Source organism: Canis lupus, chromosome 7, assembly GCF_048164855.1.
Source record: "Canis lupus baileyi chromosome 7, mCanLup2.hap1, whole genome shotgun sequence".
Lineage (NCBI taxonomy): Eukaryota > Metazoa > Chordata > Mammalia > Carnivora > Canidae > Canis > Canis lupus.
The window spans coordinates 28,941,031-28,966,570 of NC_132844.1; the positions used below are offsets into that span (position 1 = coordinate 28,941,031).

General features: G+C 36.4%; 1 protein-coding gene across 6 annotated transcripts in view; it reads left to right on the top strand.

The window, feature by feature from the left end:
• Window positions 1–25,044, top strand: part of ME1 (malic enzyme 1) — a 205,756-nt gene extending 180,712 nt beyond the window's left edge. For all 6 annotated transcript variants that reach the window (XM_072832217.1, XM_072832216.1, XM_072832220.1 and 3 more), the window contains 5 exons: window positions 7,044–7,149; window positions 8,526–8,668; window positions 11,668–11,841; window positions 19,271–19,369; window positions 23,183–25,044. In XM_072832217.1, coding sequence (XP_072688318.1) covers window positions 7,044–7,149; window positions 8,526–8,668; window positions 11,668–11,841; window positions 19,271–19,369; window positions 23,183–23,353 — 693 coding nt within the window. In that variant the 3' untranslated portion in view covers window positions 23,354–25,044. The remainder of the gene's footprint in view (window positions 1–7,043; window positions 7,150–8,525; window positions 8,669–11,667; window positions 11,842–19,270; window positions 19,370–23,182) is intronic.
• The last annotated feature ends 496 nt before the right edge of the window (window positions 25,045–25,540 follow it).

Sequence of the window (25,540 nt, forward strand, 5' to 3'; positions counted from 1 at the left end):
TCTAAAGTTGGCCATGAAAAAAGCAGTACTAGAAATCTGTGATTAATAATTTGTTATTCTGCAGCTTTTCTTCTTTAGTAAAGGAAAAATCATTTTATACGTTTTTGAAAACATATCACAAATCTTTTTAAAATGCATCTGGTAGAAATCTGACAAATCATTTGGCGCAGTGATTCTCAAAACTGGTAATCATCCTAGTTACCTGGGAAACTTAAAAAGAAAATATGCATAGATTCCAGGGCCTCATCCTGGTCTTAAATTAGAATATCTGAAAGGAGGGCTCAGGAATCGCTCTTTCTTGAGGTGAGTCTGGTGCTCAGTTAGCTTTGGAAAGCTCAGATCTGGTTCACTTTTATCACATTGTCATCGTCACTAATCCAAACTGCCTTTATAGATGGAGAAATCAATATCCATGGAAATATCAAAGGACATGCCCTAGGTCATGAGTGAAGGGAAGAGCCTGGGGACTGTGATTCTGAGCCTTAGTCTTATGTTCTGTCCCCAGAATTTGGAGATGGCATTTTCTGTGTCTCACTCAAGCAGGCGCTTTTCTTTACTTTTCTGAATATCATTAGAAATTTTCAGAAATAACAAATTTATTTGCTGTTGGCTATTAGACTGCATTCTGCTAGCAGAGATTTTATTCATGTCCCTAGCCAACAAAGTTTATCACAAATTAATGGTATATTGACAACAATCAGCAGTTGTATGGACAATCTTGTAAAACACATTTAAAATTTTTTTAAATTTACAGTTTTGGATAAACTGAGACACTGCTTTCAGGAAACTACTTTGAGTCATTGAATTAAGAAAATGGGGATCATGTCTGTCACTTTCAGATTACTCGGCATCTTCTAAACTCCGTTTACATCATGATTTTGCAGGCTCACATTAAATATAAACAGATTAGACCCCCTTCTGTTTGCATTTTGCAGCCACACAATTCATACTATACCAGGTTGGATTCAGTTATTTCAGCTGTTAAGAAAATCATTTCTAAGACTTTTGCTCTTAAGTTAGTTTTATTTTCTTATGTGGGAGGCTACTTGCCTTGGTGATGTAATGAAAATGAATAGATTTCCATTTTTATGGAGATCATATGTGAATTTATTTTAAACTGTATACCAGAAACAGTTTGGATCTACTTGCATTGTCATGTTGTTTGTCAGTAGTTGAATAGTCAATAACTGGTTGTTTTCTCGGACTGGGAACATTAGATGCTTTCAGCAAGCCTTCACTGTGAGCACCTGATTCTTCTACTTCATGCTTTGGGCAGACTGTTTTTCCATGGATTGTGTGGGATCTTACTGTTTGATGGGCCTAAGCAATTTTTAAAATAAACAAATCAGTGGCATATTTTCCTCTTTTTTATAGTATTTCCTATTCTTATTCTGATGATAATTCTGAAAATCTTATAAATGTTCTTTTCTCTCACCATCCTTTCTTTGGGATTTCTTTCTACTTCAAGTAAACCACAGGAAAAGACCAATTATGTTTTACTGTTATTAAAGAAGAAAGCATGATACTAGAATGCAGTATTACAATATTTAAAGACAGATCTAGGAAGTATGATCTTCCTTGACCATGTTCAACATTGGTTATTCCTTTCATGGAATATAGTTTTCAATTTTGTGGCATATAAAGCAGAACAAGAGCATCTGAGAGTTCTGTTGAGCCACTAACCAATTATAGGGAAGAGAGATAGATTCAAGTAGAAAAATAGATTAAAAACATCAGGGTTCCTCACCTGGGAAAGGAGATAGTATGATTCAGTATCTGTTTTAACATACACAAAATATTTTTTAAAAGATTGTATTTATTTATTTGGGGCGGGGGAGAGGGCATGTGAGGGGGAGGGACCAGAGGGAAAGGGATAAACAAACTCTGTGCTGAGCACCAGAGTCTCATGGTGGGGCTCAGTCGCAGGATCCTGAGATCATGACCTGAGCTAAAATCAAGACTCAGATGCTTGACCAACTGAACCACCCAGACACCACCCCTACACAAAAGAGTGTATAAGGACAGTGATACAAAATTGAACAAAAAGAAATTGTATAAATGCAGCAAGCAGGAATTCGGGAGTAAAAAAAATAATTGTTAAAGTATAGAGAAATGGTAGAATTTACATTGCTATGAATCTTTAAAAAAGTACAGACAGTTTCTTGGTTTTTACTGTTTGGTCATTGGTCTTCCCAGATGATAAGGGCTTGTCAAGGCAGTTTCCTCCTGATAGTGTGTGTGCTATTTTCAGATATGAAATGAAGCTACTCTAAAGATCAGCATTAGTTAGATTTCAGGTTAAATTGCTATACAAGGAGACCTCCAAATATGGTAACTTAAACAAGTTAAAATTTATTTCTGTGTCATCTAATAGTCTAGAGATAGGCAGAAGAAGAGAGGCATCTGGTTTGAAGCAGCTTTCCAGTTCTCACTGTCCCAGCCAGCTGGGGAGAGGGGGTAGGGAATGGACAGGGGGAGGGTGCTGCATCAGAAGTTGCACACATAACTTTCCCATCCTTTCGACTAGAGATAGTCTCAGCCCACTTTAGGCTGCAAGGAGATTAAGAAGTACAGTCTCCACCTGGGCAGCAATGTGATTGGCTAAAACTAGGAAATCTTATTTAAAAAGAGTGAATAAAAAAAAGGCTTTTTAAAAAAGGGATTACACATCTAAAAATGTAAGATTTCATATTGTGTTTTCACAATAATTTAAAAAAAACAAGACAACTTTTGATCTTGGGGTTGTAAGTTCAAGCCCCACATTGGATGTAGAGATTATTTAAAAATAAAATCTTTAAAAAAATAAAATAAAATATTTTAAAAAATAAAAAAATATGACATTTTGAGAAACTATAGTAAATTTATTGGATTATATTTGCATAATACTTACACTTTGTCAGGTGGAAAATCAAAAAGACCAGTAGGCAAACACTGTAATACATTGTCTTCTCTAAGAGTTACGCATTTTCTTAGCACTTCTCAAGATTATGTAACATTGTGTTGAGGTGACTATCCAGTTTGGAGTGGGTGACTAATTATCCTGAGATTTTCTTATCTGTCAGAGAACCTAGCACATGTTAAAGTTCCTTTGTCCATAAAAACATTCTGAAATGCAAATCTCTAAATCTTAGAAGTAGTAGACAACAGGGCTGAATGTTCAGTTGTTGTGCATATCTGTATTATAGTAAGGAGACTACTGTAGCCATGGACTGGAGCATCAGGGTCTCAGCCACAAACAGGAAAGCTGCCAAATATGGTGGCCACTGCCACCACCATTACTTAGCACTCACCTGTTGGTGGTGGGCTAGACAATAGAGACCACTGCTTTTGCCTGAAAACCAGCAAGCACTACCACAAGCTTCAGGAAAAGCCATATGGCCATGCTTCACGATGTGTACTTTCTCCCTCAAAGTCCTATGAAGGTACATCAACTTGGTGACTGCTGGGTTGAAAGTAGAAACTCTAGCTGCAAGATCTAGTTTATCCCTTTAGCCTCAAATGTACAGGAAGTCATACCAGAAGCAATTTGGAGTTCTATAGTATTTGCCCTATAGAGCCTCAGATAGATATTAGTTTAACCTCTTGCCTTTATACTTGAAATTGAGTATATGCATTTCTGGGAAAGAGCAACAAGCCAAAACTATGTCGTGTTTAGTGTAGAATGCTGGAATCTGGAAGTTATTATTCCCAGGAAATATGTCTGCAACTTTATTTAGTACCTGTCCTAGAAATTTCATTGTTGCGAGAACAAAAATAGTCATGAATTTTAGCTTATACTACTTCCAGAAATAGTTCAGAAATAATTTAGATAGTTAAATACTGTAACTCTCAAATGGTTCCAAGTTCTTATTCCTATCCAAGACCAGAATTTTTCATTCCTTTCCAATAATGCAACTTTTTTTTTTTTTTTTTTTTTTGGCAAATAACTAAGCAAATAACTAAGAGCATTGAGGTAGGAGATAGATTGCAAAAGCATTCCTTTCATTAAATTGTTTCAGGAAAAGGAACCTCTTATTCCCAAAGCAACAGATAGGAACAATGAGTAAAAAGAAATGATGGAATGTATAATCAAAATTAAAATTATCCCCTGTATCAAAAATAAATTATCCCCTGTATCACTCAGCTATTGCATATTTATTGAAAGCCACAAAATCTCAGTGACATACAACCATAATACTTTATTTCTCACATACCTGAGGGTTAGGTGGAGTAGCTCTGATGATGTTGGCTGGGTGGCTCTAAGCCATAGGTTGGGTCCAGGCCTTTTTCACAAGGTTCTCATCCTCGTTGGACCAGCCAGCTATTCAGGTTATGCACTTTTAAAGCACAAATGGTAAAGGCACAAGAAAATAAGTAGAAACACCAATTACCCTTAAGACCTAAGCTTTGGAACTGACACACTCTTATTTCAGTGTACATTTTATTGACTAAAGAATCACATGTTCAAGTCCAAAGACAAGGGCTTGGAAAGTATAAGTGCTTTTTGTAGGAGGAACTGTCAAGTTACAGTGCAAAGAACATTGACACAGGAAATAGATGATGAGAAATTGGGGCCTAAGGCAAAGTCTGAATTATCAAAATATTTGGAGGGAATTCTGAGGTACTCCAAATGCCTCTGTTTTTTTTTCATTCGTGATTAATAAATTATCATTAAACCTAGCCTTTATTTATATACTAGGATAATGTTGAATTAATCTCTATAATTGAGATATGTAAATGAAATAGATTTCCTGGCTGAGAAGCAAAGAGAGATGAGGATGAGGGCACCAGGTATCCCCTCCCCACAATTTGGTGATAGTTGTAAAGATTTCATTCAGTATTGTCATAGATTTCTTTATATTATTAAAAAGGAATTAAAAAAAATCTTGTCTCATAAATAAAAAACAGAATATTTACTGTTTACTCATGAAATCAGTCTAGATTTACATAAACTATTTGTTGTTGAACCTATGACTAATTCTAAAAAGCCTATGATAATAGATAGGGTTTATTGAACAATTAGATGCTTCCTGATAGAAATGGAAACTGAATTTATGGGGGTGCCTAGATGGCTTAGTTGGTTAAGTGGCTTCCTTTGGCTCAGGTCATGATCTCAGGGTCCTGGGATAGATCTCTAGTTTAGGTTCCCTGCTAAGTGGGGAGTCTGCTTTTCCATCTCCCTCTGACCCTCCCCCTACTTGTGTGTACATGCTCTCCAGTGCACACTCTCAAATAAATAAATAAAATCTGTAAAAAAAAAATAATTTATGTGATGCTTTTGACTTTTTTCTTAATAAACAAGTTAAATAAGAATATGATCTAACTACATTCAATTTAATACTACTGGAGACTAGAATGTTCTTTTAAGTGACTATGAAACAGCTTCAAATTTGATTCTGAATGAAGTATAAATTGGCATATAATTTTGTGTCAGTTTCAGGTATACACATAATAATTCAATACTTGTGTATATTGCAAAATGATCACCACTCTAGTTAACACTTATCATCACATAGGGTTATAATTGGGGGTTTTGTGATAACTTTTAAGATCTACTCTCTTAGCAACTTTTAAATATACAGTACAGTATTATACCTTTTATTTTTTAATATTTTATTTATTTATTCATAAGAGACACAGAGAGAGAGAGGCAGAGACACAGGCAGAGGGAGAAGCAGGCTCCATGCAGGGAGCCTGATGTGAGACTCAGTCCTGGGACTCTAGGATCACGCCCCAGGCTGAAGGCAGGCGCTAAACCACCTAGTCACCCAGGGATCCCCATATACAGTACAGTATTAACTATAGTTTCCAAGCCATACATTATATCCCTAGGACTTACTTATTTTGTAATTGAAAGTTTGTACCTTTGACCTCCTTCATCCATTTTGCCCCTCCCCTCCTCACTTCTGACAACCACAAATCTGTTCTCTGTATCTGTAAATTCAGGATTGTTGGAGTTGTTTTGTTTTGTTTTTTTAGATTCTAATATGTAAGTGAAATCATATGATATTTATCTTTTTCTTACTTATCTGACTTAGCATAATGCCCTAAAGGTCCATCCATGTTGTTGTAAATGGCAATATTTCATTATTTTTTTATGGCTGAATAATAGTCAATAGTCTTCTGTGTGTGTGTGTGTGTGTGCGCACACGTGCGCGCCATGTTTTGTTTTCCCCCTTTCCGTTCATCTATTGATGGGCACATAGGTTGCTTCTATGTCTTGGCTACTGTGAATAATATTTATTTAAATACTGGTTTTCCTTTTTCTTTTCTTTTCTTTTCTTTTTTTTTAGTTTTTATTAAATTCCAGTTGGTTAACACATAGTGTAATATTAGTTGCCCTACTTCTTAAAATTGTTGAGGGGATCATATGAAATATATGAAAACAACTTGCAAGTCATCAAGTACCATATAACATTAGGCAGTGATTTATGATTTTAAGTCAAAATCTTAAAAATTTGCAGCTAGAAAATTATAATTGCATGTTTCCTAGATAACACATGACACACTCATAATCAAAACATTAAGATAAAATATACAAAGCTAGTGCTTATTCAGAAAATCAAACTATGATATAAATATGGCATCAAGTTCTATTTTTTAACTCAGTGGTACATAAATTGAGAGTGCTGTGGCTAAAGTTAGCTCTGCATTAGAAAACACTGTTATTTAACACAAATATTGTTTAGTAAATGATATTTAAACATTTTGCTTTGCCATTTATTAGTGCCAGTTTCTCACAAATGTCTGTAGAATCAGGATTTTTAGTATTAAATAACAGTTAAGAAAAAGAAAGACTAAAAAAAAAGAAAGAAAAAGAAAGACTTTAGCTTGTTCACTGTTACATCCCCATTGCCTAGGACATTGTCTAAGACACAGTATTTGTTGAAAGACTGAATGAAGGAATACTCTAATAATTGGAGAAGAGAGTTTAAGAACAGCTGTAACACATGATGCATGAAGATGTTAAGGACAAATACCAGTAATATGTGTAATATTCCAAAATGTCTTTGTTTCACATATGTTTGGCAGATTTAACATTTCTTTTTATTTGCTTTACTTAGGGACGTGCTGCCTTAACACAAGAGAAAGAGCAATTTGCCCATGAACATGAAGAAATGAAGAACCTAGAAGCCATTGTTCAAGAAATAAAACCAACTGCCCTCATAGGTAAACTTTTCCCTTTTTCCCATAAACCCCACCCTGACCTCATATTGGCCTGATTCATTTTCTTACTGATTTTTGAGGCATAATTGAGCTTTTCGAAAATTTAACCTTTGGAATTCACAAATAAAATTACACATTCACTGAATCAGCAGTACCCCATAGACACCTAGATTTGTAAATTTAGTGCTTCCCTCTCAGTCCTACCAATCCCAGCTAAAGTGTGTGGCCCCCTTTGCTGACTCTGTCAGCTTGTTAATCCTTGGCATAATCCACTCTTTACCAGGCTTGATTACTCCAGATAGACAGTGATTCTCAAATGGGAGTGATTTTGCCCCCAGAGAAACATTTGGCAATGTCTGGAGATGGTTTTGGTTGTCACAACTTTGGAAAGATTGGGGGTGGGGTGTCAGGGCTACCGACATCTAGTAGGTGGAGACTGAGGATGCTGCGCAACATCCTATAATACATAGGAAAGCCCTCCCCTGCCAACAAAGAATCATCCAACCCAAAATGTTAATATCCCAGAGGTTGAGAAACACTGAACTAACTAGATACTCCTTGAAGACAAGGACCATATTTATATTCCTCATAGCACTTAATGCAGTAGCTTACAGTGTATGTGCACATATGATCTTTACTATGGTCAGATTTAATGTGGTTAAAAAAATGCAGCCGAAGTTATGAAGCTTTATGCCATATTTTGTGTGTATATGTTAGTCCTTGTTTTGTATCATACTTCATTCCTAGATGCTCTTGTGAAATAGATGACAGTATTGAGAACAATGATGATAATCATAATAAAAGCAAATACTCTCTGCCGGAAACTATAATAAGTTCTTATTGTTGTTTTTTACAAAATGTATTGTATCAGGAATCTGATTATTTTTCCATTTCCATTATGCTAATTGCCTTATTCTTCTGTGAGGATTCTTTCTTTGAGTGATACTTCAGTTTTTCAGTTGAATTGGATGATTGTCTTAAGTGTCAAGCACTGGTTTATAAAACATAATTATAGCCTGAGAGACTGGAATATATTCATAGAATTGTTTATAGAGAGATAATATATCTTAGGCACATTTTAATTTCCTGATTTAAATGTCTATAATCAAAATACCTAGGGAGTGGGTCACTAACTCAGTGTATTATGAGCCGAATGTTATATCTGTGATTTTTTTGTGTAGATACTTGTAGATTTGTAACCCTATAAATCATTGGCATTAATGAACTTATCTCTTTTTGTCACTTTAATGCAAATATTCTGTATTTTGTTTAGGGTCTATTAGAAAGTGACCTGACATGTCTCGTTGTTTGAGGGCATGGACTTCTTAGATTAATTAACCAATGATAGTCTATTCACTGGTTTCTCATTTCTACATTAGGAGTTGCTGCAATTGGTGGTGCATTCTCAGAACAAATTCTCAAAGATATGGCTGCCTTCAATGAACGGCCTATTATTTTTGCTTTGAGTAATCCAACTAGCAAAGCAGAATGTACTGCAGAGCAGTGCTATAAACTAACCAAGGTAAAGCAAAAGTATAACTGATTTCTACCCCTCCTCCATTCCCCAGCTCCACCAATGCTGGCACAGACTTTGATATTTTATAATCTAATTCTTATTCATTATAGGGGAGCCAAGGATATCTAAGGTTCTTACCACTTAATCTTTAAAAATTAAACAACCAAGATTGAAAGCAAAGTGAATAAGTTAGAAGGGATAAGAATTATTTCCTTTTCCAGAATGTTGTATAAAATCCTCCTCTTCTTCAGTAAAACAAAATAAACTTTGTAATGTTTATTGATAGTTTTTCTCCAGTGATTTGGAAGTCTCCAAGATTTAAATATGAAAGCTAAAAAGGAAAAAGTGTGATTCTAGATGCTTACTAAAATAACTCTTAATTAGCTATTTCTGAACATTGAAGCAAACGATGTAAGACCACAATCTTATTTTTGCTTTGCTAAATCCTGGGTTTGGATTTTGATGGCATGGTGGTACATTTGGGCAGCTATTTTGACATCCAGCCAGGTTGGGATTGGCATCCTCAGAGGTTAAGGATTTTATTATTTCCAAAAAAAAAAAGTGGCTTATTTTATACTATGTTTGTATTAATATAAAATTTGACTAATAGTTTGGAACTATTTTCCCTTGAAAGACTTGAAATGTCATTACAACAAAATAGAGGTTGGATCATATATATCTAGCACTTTTATTTTGGAAATAAATCCAAAATGAACTAGAGAAGGTAAATATGACACAAAGTTAGGTCACTCTGCACAAATCAGAGCTTGATGGCACTGGTCCTTTAACATTATAACATTAAATGCTCATTATTAGAATTAATGAACTTGTTGGCAAGGAGCTACCCCATTGTTTATCTCTCTGATTTGTGATGACATCAGTGTTCTCAATAATTTCAATTTTCAACCCATCTTTAGATTGAGAATTTGTGGATTAGATGGATTAATTAAAGATGGATTTTCAACCCATCTTTAGATTGAGGAATTTGTCTGACATTCCTCAGTAGTCCTTAAGCCTTTAAAAGGGAAAACAGATTCCTCTGGGAAATAAGATTTTAGCATGGTGCATTAGGCATAATAAATGTTTATGTAATTATTTCGTCATATATCTCAGTAGGTGTGAAGAGTTTGTAGATTCCCCAGGAATAGACAAAATTGAACAAAATATGAATTTTGTTCATACAAAATTGGCCAAATTTATAGTTGTATTTTTAAATTTGAATGTGTCTGATACAAATGGCCTAATTCTTACCATTTTACCTAATGTTCTATGTTGTTAAAAAATTTGAAATGAAATTGAAGGTTATTTTGAGGCTAAAAATTTAAATACTGGTTTGGCCAAAGGATTACAGCACAAGCAAAGGTCCATCTGTGCTGGATAAGTCTCTGCTGCTTCATTAGGAAAGGTCTAATGTCATTAGGAAAGGTTAAAAATAGAAAATACAGAAAGATGATTGAATCATGAAGAACTATAATCCAAAAGTATGGAGAGATTTTCTTCTGCATATTAACAGTCCATGTACATGAGAATGGTAGCTATCATTTATTGAGTGTCGTTCCTCCTTAAAATGATGATTATAAAATAGTAGGCAGGAAGTGGAGGTGAGAAAGGAGATAAGCATATATATCGTTTTGTAGGTCTTTTTCTCAGCTATAATTTTTTGAAGATATATATATATATATTTCAAATAATAAAATTACATTAGAAAGTTCCTTATAATAAAATATTTTATCTGCTAAACAGCTGAAGTTATCAGACTTGTCTGAAAACAAAATGTAATGTTCTATAAAACATGTGTCCTATAGACATCTAGATGACAATTTCTATTTTCTTTCTTACCTGTTTTCATCTTTTTATACCCTGATGAAGGTTGAATCATTATACAACTTTACCTGTATACAAAAATATATTACGACCTTTGTTAAAAATGAATATTAAGTTAATATTATTAATATTATAATGAATTTAGATCCTAAATAGGGATGAAAGTTACAGCAAAAACTGTCACTATTTAAATGTTGCTTTTTTCAAATGGATTTCTTAGATTGTGACGCTTTATTTGTCAAGGGCTTCCTATAACTATTTTAGAAGCCTGACTATTCTCAGCTACATTTCCACCGATCAGATTCTCCCCCCAACCTTTTTTTTTTTTTTTTTTTTTTTTTTTAGAGAAAGAGTAGAGGGGCAGAGGGAGACAGAGAGAGAGAATCCCAAGCAGACTCCATGACTCCATACACAGTGTGGAGCCTATAGCAGGGCTCAATCTCACAACTGTGAAATCATGAGCTGAGCTGAAATCAGGAGTCAGGCATTTAACCTACTAGCCACCTAGGTGCCCCTCTTCCTTTTTGATTAGCAGTATGAATTTGCCGCACCTAGTAGGCCCTAAGTCACTGCCATCTAAGGCATGCAATATGTGAGATTTCTCAAAAACAGTGTAACAAAATATGAAAAAATGACAATTTTTGACAATTATTGATAATTTAACTTTACTCTTATTTGCTAATCCCATTTGTGCTATTGAGTTTGTTTCTATGTGATTTTCTATATAATTCTCCACAATATGGAAATACATAAAATTTGTCCCAGTGATTATGTTGAAATGTGTAGATCTCTAAACTCTAACCTAAAATGTCATACTTTCCAATGCTGTAATGTTAATCTTTCATTTTTTTAATGTTTAGAAGTGTATAATCTGAAGCCCCTATAGAAATGGTTGGTAGGCTTATTGGTTGGACCATTGCAGAGAAGAGAGTGGTGATGTTGGGGCATCCTGTGCTTTGCACACATCCCTAAGGAGAGTGAGGCAGAGAACAACAGTAATCATCCACCTCAGAACTTATTGCCAACATCATAAAAACTTGCCCAGACTTATTAGAGAGTAAATAAAAATTAGCCTTCTCTCTAAACACTCAGTAATGTAACTATGGGGTAGTTCTGCTATGATACATTTGTTTGAAAATATCATGCTTCTTTTTAAAGCTAGCCACATGTCTGTGTTGTAGGGGCGTGCGATTTTTGCCAGTGGCAGTCCTTTTGATCCGGTCACCCTTCCAAATGGACGGACCCTATATCCTGGCCAAGGAAACAATTCCTATGTGTTTCCTGGAGTCGCTCTTGGTGTCGTGGCATGTGGATTGAGACATATCACAGATAACATTTTTCTCACAACTGCTGAGGTATTGTAAAATACTCTGTGTTCACCAAGGCTATAAAACTCCAAGTGAGCTCAGTGTTGGTTGTTTAATGATCTCTTTATATAAAATCTCAGCTCGTTCCCTATAAGATACAAAGTCAAAAGGAAAGAAACTCTCCTAGTGGACAGTAAGGGGTGGGTAGCAGGTTCATATTGAGTCACTAAATAAAAGACTGTTCATCAGTAGCCAGTAGAAAACTTCTGATCTCTTACAAGAAAGCTTTTTTTGTCTTCACACTTCCAATCGAATTCTGTGACAGTAGTGACACAAAAATACTGTTGCAAATCATAATGAAGTGGTATTTCTCCAGTCCTTCCTTAATAACAGCATTTTGAAGGTTTAAAATAAAAGTCATTTGGGATCGTTAGAAAGTACTTATCATTAAGGATTCAGGGCAGAAAATAGAAACTACTCTAATATTTCAAGCGGAAAGAAAATTAAAACAAGGAATTAATGTTTATAAAGTTATTAAAAGCACAGATGTTGGTTTGAGTGTGGGCCTTCAGGAAAGATCCTCAGAACATCACAAAATGGACTCATGAGGGATCGGTAAGAACTCTTAAGAACTGAAGGATCTGAAGTTTTTACCCTTCTTGCAAGCCAACAAGTTAGCCTGCCATGGTTTCATAGATGCTGGCAAAAGACACAAAACTCTTAGGTCAGAAACAAAGTACTTTATTACTTATGGTGCAAGAGGTACCATAAACTTCAGCTTCCCTTCACTTCCCCTTAACCCTCAAACTTCAGGGGGATGATACAATATCAGGCACATATTTATAAAATCATGAGCTTTTGACAATCAGAATGTTCATCTGGTTGATAGCATGTTTGAACAGGATCCAATTCATGAGAAATTTGAGTGAATCTCTTCTAAAGTTAAACCACTGTCCAACATTATAACTAAACTGAGCTAAATAAAAATTTATTAAAATTCAAATATTTTCATCTTGCAAACATGCTATTTCTGTTGTGAAGGGGAACTCTAAAAATACAGATAAAGAGTCTTATGCTATTGATTTGATCTAAGGATTATAATATCAGTGCTTAGAACCTGGCATCATTCTGTGAGTACAGAATATTCTGAAGTCTGAAGGCTATAATGTTTTGCTCCTTTCTTTCTCTTCACTGCAGTAAAAGTATGACAGCTGATGTCTCAGTTTCCTTTTCTTAAAATATAGATTTTATTTATTTGACACAGAGAAAGAGAGCCACAGCCGGGGGAGCCATAGTGGAAGAGGGAGAAGCTGGCTCCCCACTGAGCAGGAAGCCCAATGTGGGGCTCTATCCCAGGACCCCAGGATCATCACCTGAGTGGAAGGCAGATGCTTAACTGGCTGAGCCAGCCAGGTGCCCTCCGAGCTTTGAAAAAAAATCTTGTTAAACATAAATAGATATTTAATTACTAGGAGAGCTTTTCAAAGCTGTTTATACATTAAGGAAAATGTAATCATTGTTCTATATAATAGACACATCAAAGCAGTGGGGGGCGGGGGAGATCTTTTACTCATTGTAGCCTGTGTTTGCTTTCCTGAATAACTCCAGCACCATCTAGTGACAAGGTTCATGAAAAAAAAAAATCCTTTCATTTACTTTCCAGGCAAAGTAGTAATAATAATCACTACCAAAAAACTATGAAGAAAAGAAATAAAATGTAATGTCAATAGTCTTATTCTTATCATAGCTAGTGATCTCTCCAGCTAAATCTTTTGACCTTTCCCCTGTTTTTCTCTCAGGCTTCCACACAACATTCCTGTTATTTATACCACCTCATTGTTTTCTTTGTCTTCTTTTCAAATCCCTTTTAACTAAGAGCTTTTTTTTCTAGCATCCTTTTTATTTTGTCCTAAGAGCTTTTTTTTCTAGCATCCTTTTTATTTTGTCCTAACTTTTTTCTTCCCTTTTTCTTATGAATCTGGGGGAATTTGGGGATCTCCTCCATTCTCTAGTTTCCATTATCTTAATTCTAAGTGGCCAAATCTATGTATCTCTGGTCTCATCTTTTCTTATGTCTGATCGATATTTCCACAGAAATGCCTGCTTCCTTAATGCTTGCTTAATGCCGGAGTTTCCTTAAACTCAAGATGCATAAAACTTTACTTCTCATCTTCCCTTACCCTCAATATTTGCATTGCTATTAGTGACATCCCTTTCTAAGCAGACTCTAAAGGCTAGAAACCTGACATTCTTTCATTCTCCCTAATCTCAAAGCTTCAAACACATGGTACACACATAGACCTGCATAACTGCTCTGTTATCCTGGTTGGAAAACTCAGAACTGTTTTCCACCTGGCTAAGCCTAACCTTCTGGTCACTGCCTAACTCCTTTTGTGACTACCGTGGCTCATCTTGATCTTTGTTTAGCCATGGCTGTCTTTATCAAACACCTTGACATTTAGTTTAATTTCTACTTGTATTATGCTCTTGAGAGCTTTATATTTCAAACAGTTAAATGTTGCCTTACAATTAAATTGTAGATTATCTTCTTTAAAGACAGTCTTTCATATACTTCTTTCAGAACTCCATTAGAAAAAAAAAAAAAAAAACAAGAACTCCATTAGCACCTAGCACAATGCTAAAGCACATAAAGAAACTTTGTAAATATTTACTGAATTGAGCTAAATAGAACTAGGCATTTATGTTATCAAGAAGAATAAATACAGTATCACAGCTGCTCACTGCTAGGGGGACCAAAGAAGGAAGTCCTTACTAGATTATATTTTGTAGTTAACAAAAGTTACATGTAGGAGATCTAGGTGAATTTTTTGTTTGGCAACCCAAAATTTAATAATTAAGGATTATTTCCTTAAATAGTTGAGTCTCTTTTGGAACTAGAAATCTCATGGATAAGCATCAATCCTGAAGATTTCCTGGGCATTTTTATATAACAAAGAGATTTCTAGCTTTCCTGGTACTCTGGCAGCCTTCTGGACCTCAAATAGGAGCACTTACTGCTCCGCTGGATCAGCCTTATGGCTCTGCATTGTCTGTACAGCTGCCTGGAAATAAACCCCTCATCTCTTGTCCACATCTAAGAGGCAAGCCTTGGCCTCTTATCCCTACACTGTTCTTTCTGCCTGAGTCACCTGCTTCACGTCCTCTCACCTGCCTCACCCCACCCCTTTCTAATGTCTGTTCTGGAACACGAGATGATCACCACTGACAACAGCATCTGGAGGAAACTGATTGATTTAAATCACTGGATAATTGAAAAACCAGCTGTTGTAACATTGCCAAAATGAAATGAAGAGAGGTCATTTGAAAGTGGACACAACGTAGTTTGACACCAATGGCAAATCATGAGCAGCAAATCATTTTTGAGTGAATGAGCTACTAGGTGAGAATGACACCAAGACTCTTTTATACTCCTTCCTTTTCCCCTAGGACACTCCTCCATTCCATTTTAGTGATTTGGTTCCTAGCAGTAAGGTTCCCTGTTGTTACCTGTTTGCTACTTGAAGCTATTCTACAGTTTCTTGGCTCCCTGTCTATCTGACAGGCATACATGGAAAGCAAAGATTCAGACTGATTCTTCTTTACTCAGAAGTCTTCTAACTGTCCCAGATCTCCCTAAAATGATACTGTGTAACATTCTAGAGAAAAAAAAATGATGTTGGATACCAGCCATATGCCAATGGTGAGAGGAGAGGTATACATATTATCTCATAGAAATAATTTGCAGTTGGTTGGTTATATAAGTTTCCTTCAAGTCAAAAAGCTAATGAGCTAATATGTTGTAGAACAAGATCTGACCCCAAAAGCTATTTTATTTCCATTCTGCCATGCTGGCTGCCATCTGTTCTTTGAAAAGTAAAATAGCTAAGATTTATCGAATGCTTACTTTCCCAGACAATGTGGTAAACTCCTTACTGGTATTTATATCATTTAATCCCATGAATTTGGAATTGTTATTAGTCTTCTGTCACCAAAGAGAAAACTAGGCTTACAAAGGTTAATTAATTTGCCTGAATTCAAGCAAATACTAATTATTGCAGTTACACTTTGAATACAGACCTACCTCATATCAGAGCCTGAGCTTTCAACCACTGTGCTATTACATCCTTTCATGATTGTGCTTATTTTTTCTCTATCCAGTTAAATAACAATACTGCCTCTCCATACAAGTGTTTGCTTTAACATCTAAGAAATGTCAACTGATTTAAATGTGCTAAAAAAATCTTTGCAGTACAAGGAGTAACAAGATTTTGTAAGCAGCCCAATTCATTCAGTCAACATAAAATGGTTTTATTTTGGCTCAGTCATCGTTTGAAATAATTCCCCATAAGGTCCCTCTTTTCTTTCTCTTAATGGCATCTCAAGTAATTTTTAATTCTGTTTCTACTCATTCTTCTAACGAGTATTAATTAAGTACCTACTATATACTAGGCATTATTCTGGGTGCTGGGGATACATCAGTGAACAATGATTAAACAACTCTCTACTTCAGAATTTGTATACAATTCAGATATCTTTTCCCTTCAGTGCAAGAGCCTGCAGCAACAGCTGGCAGCGAGTCACCTTCTCTTTTACTGCCCCCCACCCCAACCTCTCATACCAGCACCATGAGTGGTTTGGGGGAAACTGGTTTGGCTCTGAAAAACCTCTCCCTGCCTCATTAAGGCCTATTTCCTCACATGTGTATAGAAAAGGGCAAATGTGTTTTATTAACTCTCCACTTTTTTAGGCCATTAAACCGTATGAGGCCAGGGTGAAAATCTGGCTTTCTCATGGGGCATGTGTACAAGAGCTTAAAGGACTCTTGGGACCCTCTTGGGCAGGATGTGAGACATGTGGCTCCAGCTCAGCCTCCCTCCCCTTCCTCAGCTTACCCAGCCTGTTGGATCATCCTCTGCAGTGGTCACTCAACTTTGGAAGCTCATGCCTTCCGAGGGGTACAGACTGATCTGCAGCAATCCCCCCTTTCTGTCTCATTCTCCCCCACTCTCATTCAGTTCACCTCTACTTATATAAACGTCTATAATTGCTCAGGCTAAGTGGGGAATAGAACACCAGTCTCTCCTTCTTGAGGGCACCTGAAGCTTTCAAGCAGAGACAGCATGCAATAAAAAGAGGAAGGACAAGCCACTGCATTACCCACTAGGCCAAATCATGGTTCTGGTGACTCTCCCTGATTCTCCTGATCCCAGCCTTCTGGGAAGGGGAGTGGCTGTGTTTATGGGGGTTGCAGGGCTGATTCCACCACCTCTTCAGTTCTGAGGGAGATGGTAGTCCTCACTTGTTGGATGGCTTCATTAAAATGTTCTGTTTGTAAAAACAGTTCTGTCTGTTTGTGCTGGGGGAGGGGGCTCTGATCACCAATTCTGGGGCAAAGGAAAAGTTTTACTCAGCATCCCATTACAAAGGCAAGAAATAAATGAGTTAAGCAATGTCATTATGAAATTCCTTGTGATCGACTTTCTATTAATATAATTTTACACTATATTTTGCATAATATGCAATGTAATAATCACATAGCAGTTATACTAGTAACTTCATCTTGCTCTCCTCCACTGCAAACCCTTGCCTGAATACCCTGCCTGAGAAGTCTTCGGTCATCCACCAGAACTTAATTTGCAGTGATGGTGCCCCAATCCTTATTCCCTATGCAGATCACCCCTCAGCTCCCCAAGATCAGGACACTTTGGCTCACTGAGTCCAGCCCCTACATCTCTGCCATTGGTCTGAATCTACTTTCTGGAGTGCCCATGCCTTCCCTGTTTGTCTAACTTGTCCCATACTCCAGGTCCCTCCAATATTCCTCTGGATTTCCTAATACTCTACATGTCACCTATAGCTAAGACTGTCCTCCCCTCCAGCATTCTCTTTTCTCCGTCACTAACTTACAACTCTCTCAAAGGCAGGAGCTGTTTTTTTAACCTCTCTTGATGTGACGCTCAGTGTCTTTCATATATGCTGATGGAGTAAAACAATTGCAGAAATAATTTCATGATTTAAAAAAATCTAAGAGATATTACGAGATACTGAGAAATAAGCGGGTGATTATTCAAAGTGTTCAAAAGAGGAAGATTTTCTACTTCCTCTCTGCATCCTCAGCTCCATTAAATCATAACCCACTGGTTTAGACTTGCCACACTGAATACCTAATCAAAGTCTTAGAGCTGAAGGGAACTTCAAAGTTGCTGAGTCTACCTCTGTGGTCCAGGAAGTTTAGCAAATAGCTTAGCATATAGAACTTTATTGTGAACTGTTCAAGAGCAACTTACAATATTATGTCCCTTTACCCCTAGATATTTCAGGACATTTTTTTAATGTGATCTCTGTTCCATTTTCAATTCAGGAACTTTACCACTGATATAATATTTTTATCTAATGCATAGTCCAAATTTAGATTTTTCCAATTATCCATAAAAAATATCCAAAAAAAATCCATAATTTAGATTTTTCCAATTAACCAAAAAAAAGGTTATCCTTTATAACCCCTAGACTAATCCTTTAATCTGCAAGAATATTTCAGTCTTTCCTTTATGGTGCTGACATTTTGGAGCATACAGGCCAGTTGTTTTTTACAATGTTCCTCACTTTGGGTTTATCTGATTGTTTCCTCATGATTGAATTCAAGGTATGTGGTTTTGTTAGGAGTACTAAATGCCTAATAATTGCACTCTTCTCGGTGCACCACATCAGGAGGCATATAATGTCAGTCTGTCTCATTAAAAAATACATTTTATTGAAGTATGATTGACATACAAAAAGCTGTACATATTTAATTATACAACTTGATGAGTTTGGAGATAATTATATACCTGTGAAATGATCACCAAAACATATGCCATAAATATATCCATTACTGCCAAAAGTCCTTTCCTGTTTTCTCTATTATTGTGTGTGTGTGTGTGTGTGTGTGTGTGTGAGAGAGAGAGAGAGAGAGAGAGAGAGAGAGAGAGAGAGAGAGAACATTTAGCAAATTTTTAAGTGTATGCCATTTGATTTAGAAATACAGAAGGGCTTGGGGATACCAAATGCCAGGGCCAGTTAGGTGATTCAGATAATCCAGAATCTGGGTAAATTGAAATCCTACTTGCAATGTGACTCCAAAATGGCTTTCTCAGCCTCCTGCTCTACCTGTTGTGCCAGAATATGTGATCTGGAAGAAGTAGTGTGATCATCCCTGAGTCCCTTTCCTCCTGTACTATCACTTGCATCATTCTCCTCTGCCTTCCTTGCTCCTCTCTCTCCTATTCCACTAGTAGATCAGAAGGGAAAAGCTTCCAGTTCCATGGCATAGTAGAAAAGGAACTAGAGAGTTGGACAATGAAGATTCTTTTCCCAACTTTAGTAATGGTGTGATCCCACCAATCCCCAAGTGTCTGTGGACTCAGGTTTCCCATTGACAGGGGAAGGAAATGTTTTGTGGTATGAAATAAAAACATTTTTGTCTTTCTTTTTTTGAAAGATTATAGCCCAGCAAGTATCAGATAAACACTTGGAAGAGGGCCGGCTTTATCCTCCTTTGGACACCATTAGAGATGTTTCTCTGAAAATTGCAGCAAAGGTAAAACCACTTGTGTCTAAGTCTCATTATTTTTCCTTCTTTCTGTTCCTAAATAGGCATTTTTAGTTACTACAAATCAACTCCCTTGAAATGCATATTTGTATCAACTTATTTTGTTGGAAGTTAGAGAAATGAGCCACAGTACCTCAGCAGAGCTTAGGAACTGCATTTCATACCTAGGAATTGAAGAATTGGGATGAATCATTAGTTTCCCCATCATTCTTTTCCACAATCTAAAAAAGTTAGCAGGGTCTCATTTCGGTTAGGTTTCCCCAGCTTCACGTTTTTGTTTTTTTCTGGTTTTTGTTTTTTGTTTTTACTTATTGTTCTCCATATCACACTTGGCAATGGTCACCAAAATGCTGCAGATATGGTAGATTAATGTTTAGACCTTGAATCACCCGTCTTAACCATGTTGCTGGATGCATGGCATCTTAAAGATCATAACTGATAACACCGGGCAGAGGGTAAATACAATGAGGGCAAGCAACTCAGAACTGTTGGGCTGACAGATGAGCTCTTGAAATAATTAATCCAGAAGAACCTAAACTCACAGAAATTTTCATTAAGAGGAGTGGGAAATTGACTTTTTTGCAGTATAATCATATTAGCTTACTAGGGTTGCCATAACAAAATACCAGACCTGGTGGCTCAAACAACAGAAATTTATTTTTTCACAGTTCTGGGGGCTAGAAATCTAAGATTAAGACGGTAGAGGCTTGATTTTATTCAAGGGCTCTCTCCTTGGCTTGTAGATGACTGCCTTTCCACTGTGTCCTTCTGTGGTCTTTTCTTTGTGTACAAACATCCTTGGTTCTCTTGGTTTGTCCCAATTTACCCTTCCTGTAAGAACACTAGTCAGTTTGGGTTAGAGACCCCCAGACAGCCTCAGTTTAATTTAATTACCCTTTTTAAAGTCCCTATCTCCAAATATCACACTCTGGAGTAATGGGGATTAATACAAATGAATTTTTGGTGACATAGGTAGCCCATAATGGTTATGTTTATATGTTTTCTTTAAATGAGGGTCTCTCAACCTCAGCACTATGCACATACTGGCTGAATAACTCTTTGTTGTGAGGCTTATCCTGGGCACTATGGAATACTTAGCGTACATGGCCTCTACCCACGGGCTGCCACAGCCCCTGCCCAATTGTAATGACCAAAAATGTCTCCAGACATTGCCAAGGGTCCCCTCAGGGGCAGAATTACTGTTGGTTGAAAATCAAAGCCATTAGCAAATTTAGCAAAGCGATATGACATTTAGGACTCACATGTCACTATTTGCCTTGTTGATTGAGGGCACATGCTTCAAAAACCACGTAAAACTTCAAAAAACTAGATGGTCTGCTTGGTTACCTATCCATAAATGAGTATCCTACGTTCTACTATTTTTATATCCTAGTTTTTGCCAAGTTTGGATTATTAATACACTGATCAGCACATTATCATGTTAAGTTTAATTTGAAGATTTTTAAAAAGATTTTATTTATTCATGAGAGATACAGAGAGAGAGGCAGACACATAGGCAGGCTCCCTGCAGGGGAGCCTGATGTGGTACTCAATCCTGGGACCCTGGAATCACGCTCTGAGCCGAAGGCAGATGCTGAACCACTGAGCCACCCAGGCATCCCCAATTTGAAGATTTAAATGAGAAGGTGTTAGCTTATGATTAGAGGAGAAAGAATAAAAGCAAGGAACCTCAGAGAAGTTTAGAAAGACTCAGATATTACACCTAGAGTAATGGGAAGGCACAGAATGCAGAATATCAAGTCAAGACAAAGAAACAAGTGAAGGGAGGAAGATGGTCTAAGTGGACTCAAAGTATGAGCTTTCAGAGGACATTCATGTACAATCCATACAGTTCCAGCAAGTCGGTGGAAATGACTGAAACTTAAAGAGATGCCAGATACAAAGATGTGGGCTGTATTCCCGGTGGTAACGGGGGAGGTGCCAGGAGTGGTTGGGGCTACTAAGACAGCAAGTATTGACAAGTGAGAACCAAGGATAGAACATGGTTTGTTATTTTGTCCAGAAGACAGATGCAAGAAGCCAGGAAGAGGAGAAGTCAGCATTTTAAGAAGAGACTCAGAACCAAACCCATGTCAGAAACTAGACAAGATAGTGTCAGGATGGGAGTGGAAGTTTTGATTAACACAGCTGGGGTAGTGAGAAACAGATGAACTTTTAGTACCTAAAAGTGACCAGAACCTTTTACAAAAGTTTCCATAGCACAGAAGTTGTATCTAGGGAGAATTAGGAAAGCAGCCAATACAAATTGCTCTTGCAGAGTCTGGCATTGACAAGGACAGAGTAAAGACCTTAGGGAGAGAGGGGATCATTGATACAGTGTGTCCTGGGAGCAGAAAGAGGAGTAAACTTCCAGAGGTCTATGTCAGGAATAAAACAATGTATTTTATTATAAAATATAGCCATTGCAGAAAGCATAAGAGTTCTCTGGGATGATGGAGGTGTTCTGAAACTGGATGTGCTAACAGTTGCACAACTCTGTGAATTTACAAAAATAATTGTGTACTTAATATGTTGGGATTTTGTAGTCAATGAATCATACCTCAAAAAAGCTGTTAAAAAGTAATAATACCAAATTATAGATACTTTGGGAAAAAGAGAAGAAATTACCTGCTACTGTATTTTTCTAACATAAGCAGTTTTACCATTTTGGTATATTCACCTCCAGTCTTTCTTCATGTGCTTGCTTGCTTTGCTAACATCTTCATAATCATGGATGTATACATCTATTTCATGTTTTTCATAAACACTTCTCCATAAAACGTCAGTCTTTGGAACCATATTTTTTCATAAATGCGTAATTTTTCATTGAGAAAAGATACTTGATCATTTCAATAGTCTTCAAAATCAGACTTATCCATATAACTCTATTACATAAATAGCTGCCAGTGATTGCCTTTTTTACAACTGGAGTGAGTTAAAGAACATGTATAGACTGATTAATCTTGACAAGAGGAAGAATCCATTCTTTTCAAAGAAAGTAAGGGAAGAGAGAATGTTTAAAGATACAGAGGAGATAGTTTGAGTTGATGGAAGGGGAAATTGAGATTGTTTTCTCTGATAAACTGGGATGTTCTCAGTACAGTGGTGAGAGTCAAATGCAGATGTGACGGAGGAAGGTTCGCAACTGCCTGTGGTAACTAGGAGAGAAAGTGTTTTTGTTTGTCAAAGAAAAGGATAATGTGTGACCCAGGTAGAGTTAGGAAAAGTATGACATCGCAGGAGGGAGCCATGAAGGAAGAAAGCCAGCACTGGGGTCCCCCCCACCAGGCTGGGGGCTAAGATGGTGAGTTTGACAGGGAGACAGGGAGGGGAGATCCTGTGATACTGGCGAGGAGCATTGAAACTGAGGACAGAGTCCAGCTGATTAGGTGAGCAGGGATAAATAAGGACATTTTGTAAGAGGCTGTGGTCAGCATAGGGACTGTTGAAGCTGCACACTGAGTTCAGACTTAGCAGGAATATTAAGGTATTTAGTTCAAGTTAATTATCATTCTGGTCATTTCAAGACCTTTACCACTGGATTATATGCTAAATCCTGTTATGATCACATATAATACATTTCTATTCTCACTTTCGGTTGTTGACATCATGTTCTCCTCCAGCTATATGATTTAAAGTTGCATTTTCATTTTAAACCTTCTTTGTGTATGTGTGCTTTTATCATAATCTAACCTATTTTTTTAAACAGGTGACATAAATTAATTTTTCAAAACAGATAAAAACTGACATGTACTTACCATCAACTCTATTTGTTAATCAATATTCTTTTTTTATTCCTAGATTGTGAAAGATGCTTACCAAGAAAAGACAGCCACAGTTTATCCTGAACCCCCAAACAAGGAGGCATTTGTCCGCTCTCAGATGTATGATACTGATTATGACCAGATCCTACCTGATTGTTATTCTTGGCCTGAAGAGGCCCAGAAAATACAGACCAAACTTGACCAGTAGCATAATAACTGACATTTCTAATTCCATTAATGAGATCTTAAAGTCTTTCATCATTTTTAAAGATTGGAATCTTTTGTAATAATTCATTAGACTAAGAATTTTACTTTAATAATGAAAATCCAAGGAAGAATATTAATATACTTTAGGATGAACATGACACTAGACATTTTTGCTTCATTTACTTTCTTGATATTTATGATTTCTCTCTTATTTTGCCTAAGTTCTCTTTAAAAGCTGTTGTACCTGCTACTGAGAAACACACCATTTTTATATAGGTAACTAATGGAAAGACCAAAATGAGTAGTAAATTGATATACTCAGCATTAAGATCCATAATTCTTTTGTTGAACATTTTGTTAAAAATCTACTCTTTTTTTATGAAGACAAATGAATTAAGGCATCGATGAACTTTCGCTAAAAACAGAAACAACACTTACTTTGTTGCCTAGAGAAAAATAACTTCTCAGGTATTTTTATTTCAATCCTAGATTATATTAGCTCTTTTAGTGCAACTGAACTCTAACATTTCTAATAAAGATCATTGCTGTTTACAGTGCCTTGTGCAGCCTTAGATTTTAATATTCTTTCACCATTGTGACTTATCACTTTGGTCCTCAGTCAGATATCCTTTCCCAAACCACCTTTTTTGCCCCTGACTGAATGCCCTGTCCTCCACATTATTGCTGCCAGGCATTTGTAGACTGTGGTCCTGTCCTGAGGTTGGTACCCTTAGTTTAGCATAGTCCAAGCTGTGGGAAGAGCTGAGAGAGAGCAGATCATCTCTTTGAGAAAGGGCTGCCAGTGGAACCTATCTGTTAGAACAGAGATCTCCAAAGTCAGGAGCGAGAGTATGGTTCCCAGACAAGCTGGGTTCCCACGAGTGACCTGCCCATGTTTCCTTGATTAGCTCAGGTAATGAGGAGCTCCCTCTATTACAACAAACTCACTTTCCTCTGAGTTTGGAGGAAATTTTGTAACGAATTCCCCAATATCAGAAATTATTTGGACATCAGGTATTGAGATATTCTAGTTATCATCAGTAGTTATAGCCCAGACGTTAATGTTTATTTCAAGTTTTACTTTAGAAGTTAATAACTGAACCAGTGGAAACAATTTTAAATTCTTAAGCTCAGGTGCAATAACATTTGCTATTTATTTGTAGAATTATTTGGAGAATTTTGTTTTTGAAATAATGCTTTCAAAAAGCATAAGATGTTCAAGATAAACCATACTATAAACTGATTTATTAAAGGTTGACAGTTACACAGATTGACTTAGGTGTGAATAGAAGGGATTGGGGGGTATTTCTGAAAGTAACATTTAGTCAAAAGTTTCCTCAATATAGTTACTTTGAAAAGATCCAGAATGCTGATTTCTTGTCTGTTTCATGTGTCTTGTAGCTCTAACTAAATGTATTTACCTATGCAAAAGATTTATTAAAACATAGAAAAAGTGAATGAATAAAATTATGATTGTCTTTTTCTCTTAAAATATTTTCACCTTTTAAAATGATAATGCTGTGTTTTGGCAGTGATGTGACAGGGTATGAATTTTAAAAATATTCTAATAGCTGATTTTAGCTTGACCTTCATTTAAAAAATGTGTAGTCATATTTGCTGTATACTATGATAAATGAGCTACTTCCTTATCCTTATAGGAAGAGAATAAAGCAAGCACTGGATGATTACTTACTAGGTATCAAGTATTCTGTATATATTATTTGCTGCAGTCCCATAAGTTCTTTACCAAGTAGGTATTTTCTGAAGGAACTTACCAGGTGCACAGAGCTAATTCATGAAGGAGGTGGGTTGTAAATCTGTGTTTAATCTTGCTTCATAGTCTCTCTTCGCTTGAGTGCAGTCTAGAATATAGCATCATCTAAAAGAAAAAGAAAGTGAGCCACCTGTATAATTGCTAGTGGCCTCATAAAAAGAAGAAACAGGAAGAATCCATGTTAATACTTTATTATTATAATATGTTATTATATTATTATAATATGTCAGTATTATTTATTAATACTGACACTTCCAGAATATTATTTCAGTACGTAATTGATATAAAAATATTAATGAAACATTTTACATTACCGTTTACTAGCCTCCAGAATCCAGATATTTGCATATACATCAAAGTCCTGGAAGCTCACAGACTCCTTAAATATGTGAATGACAAAAGTAGCAACAGATG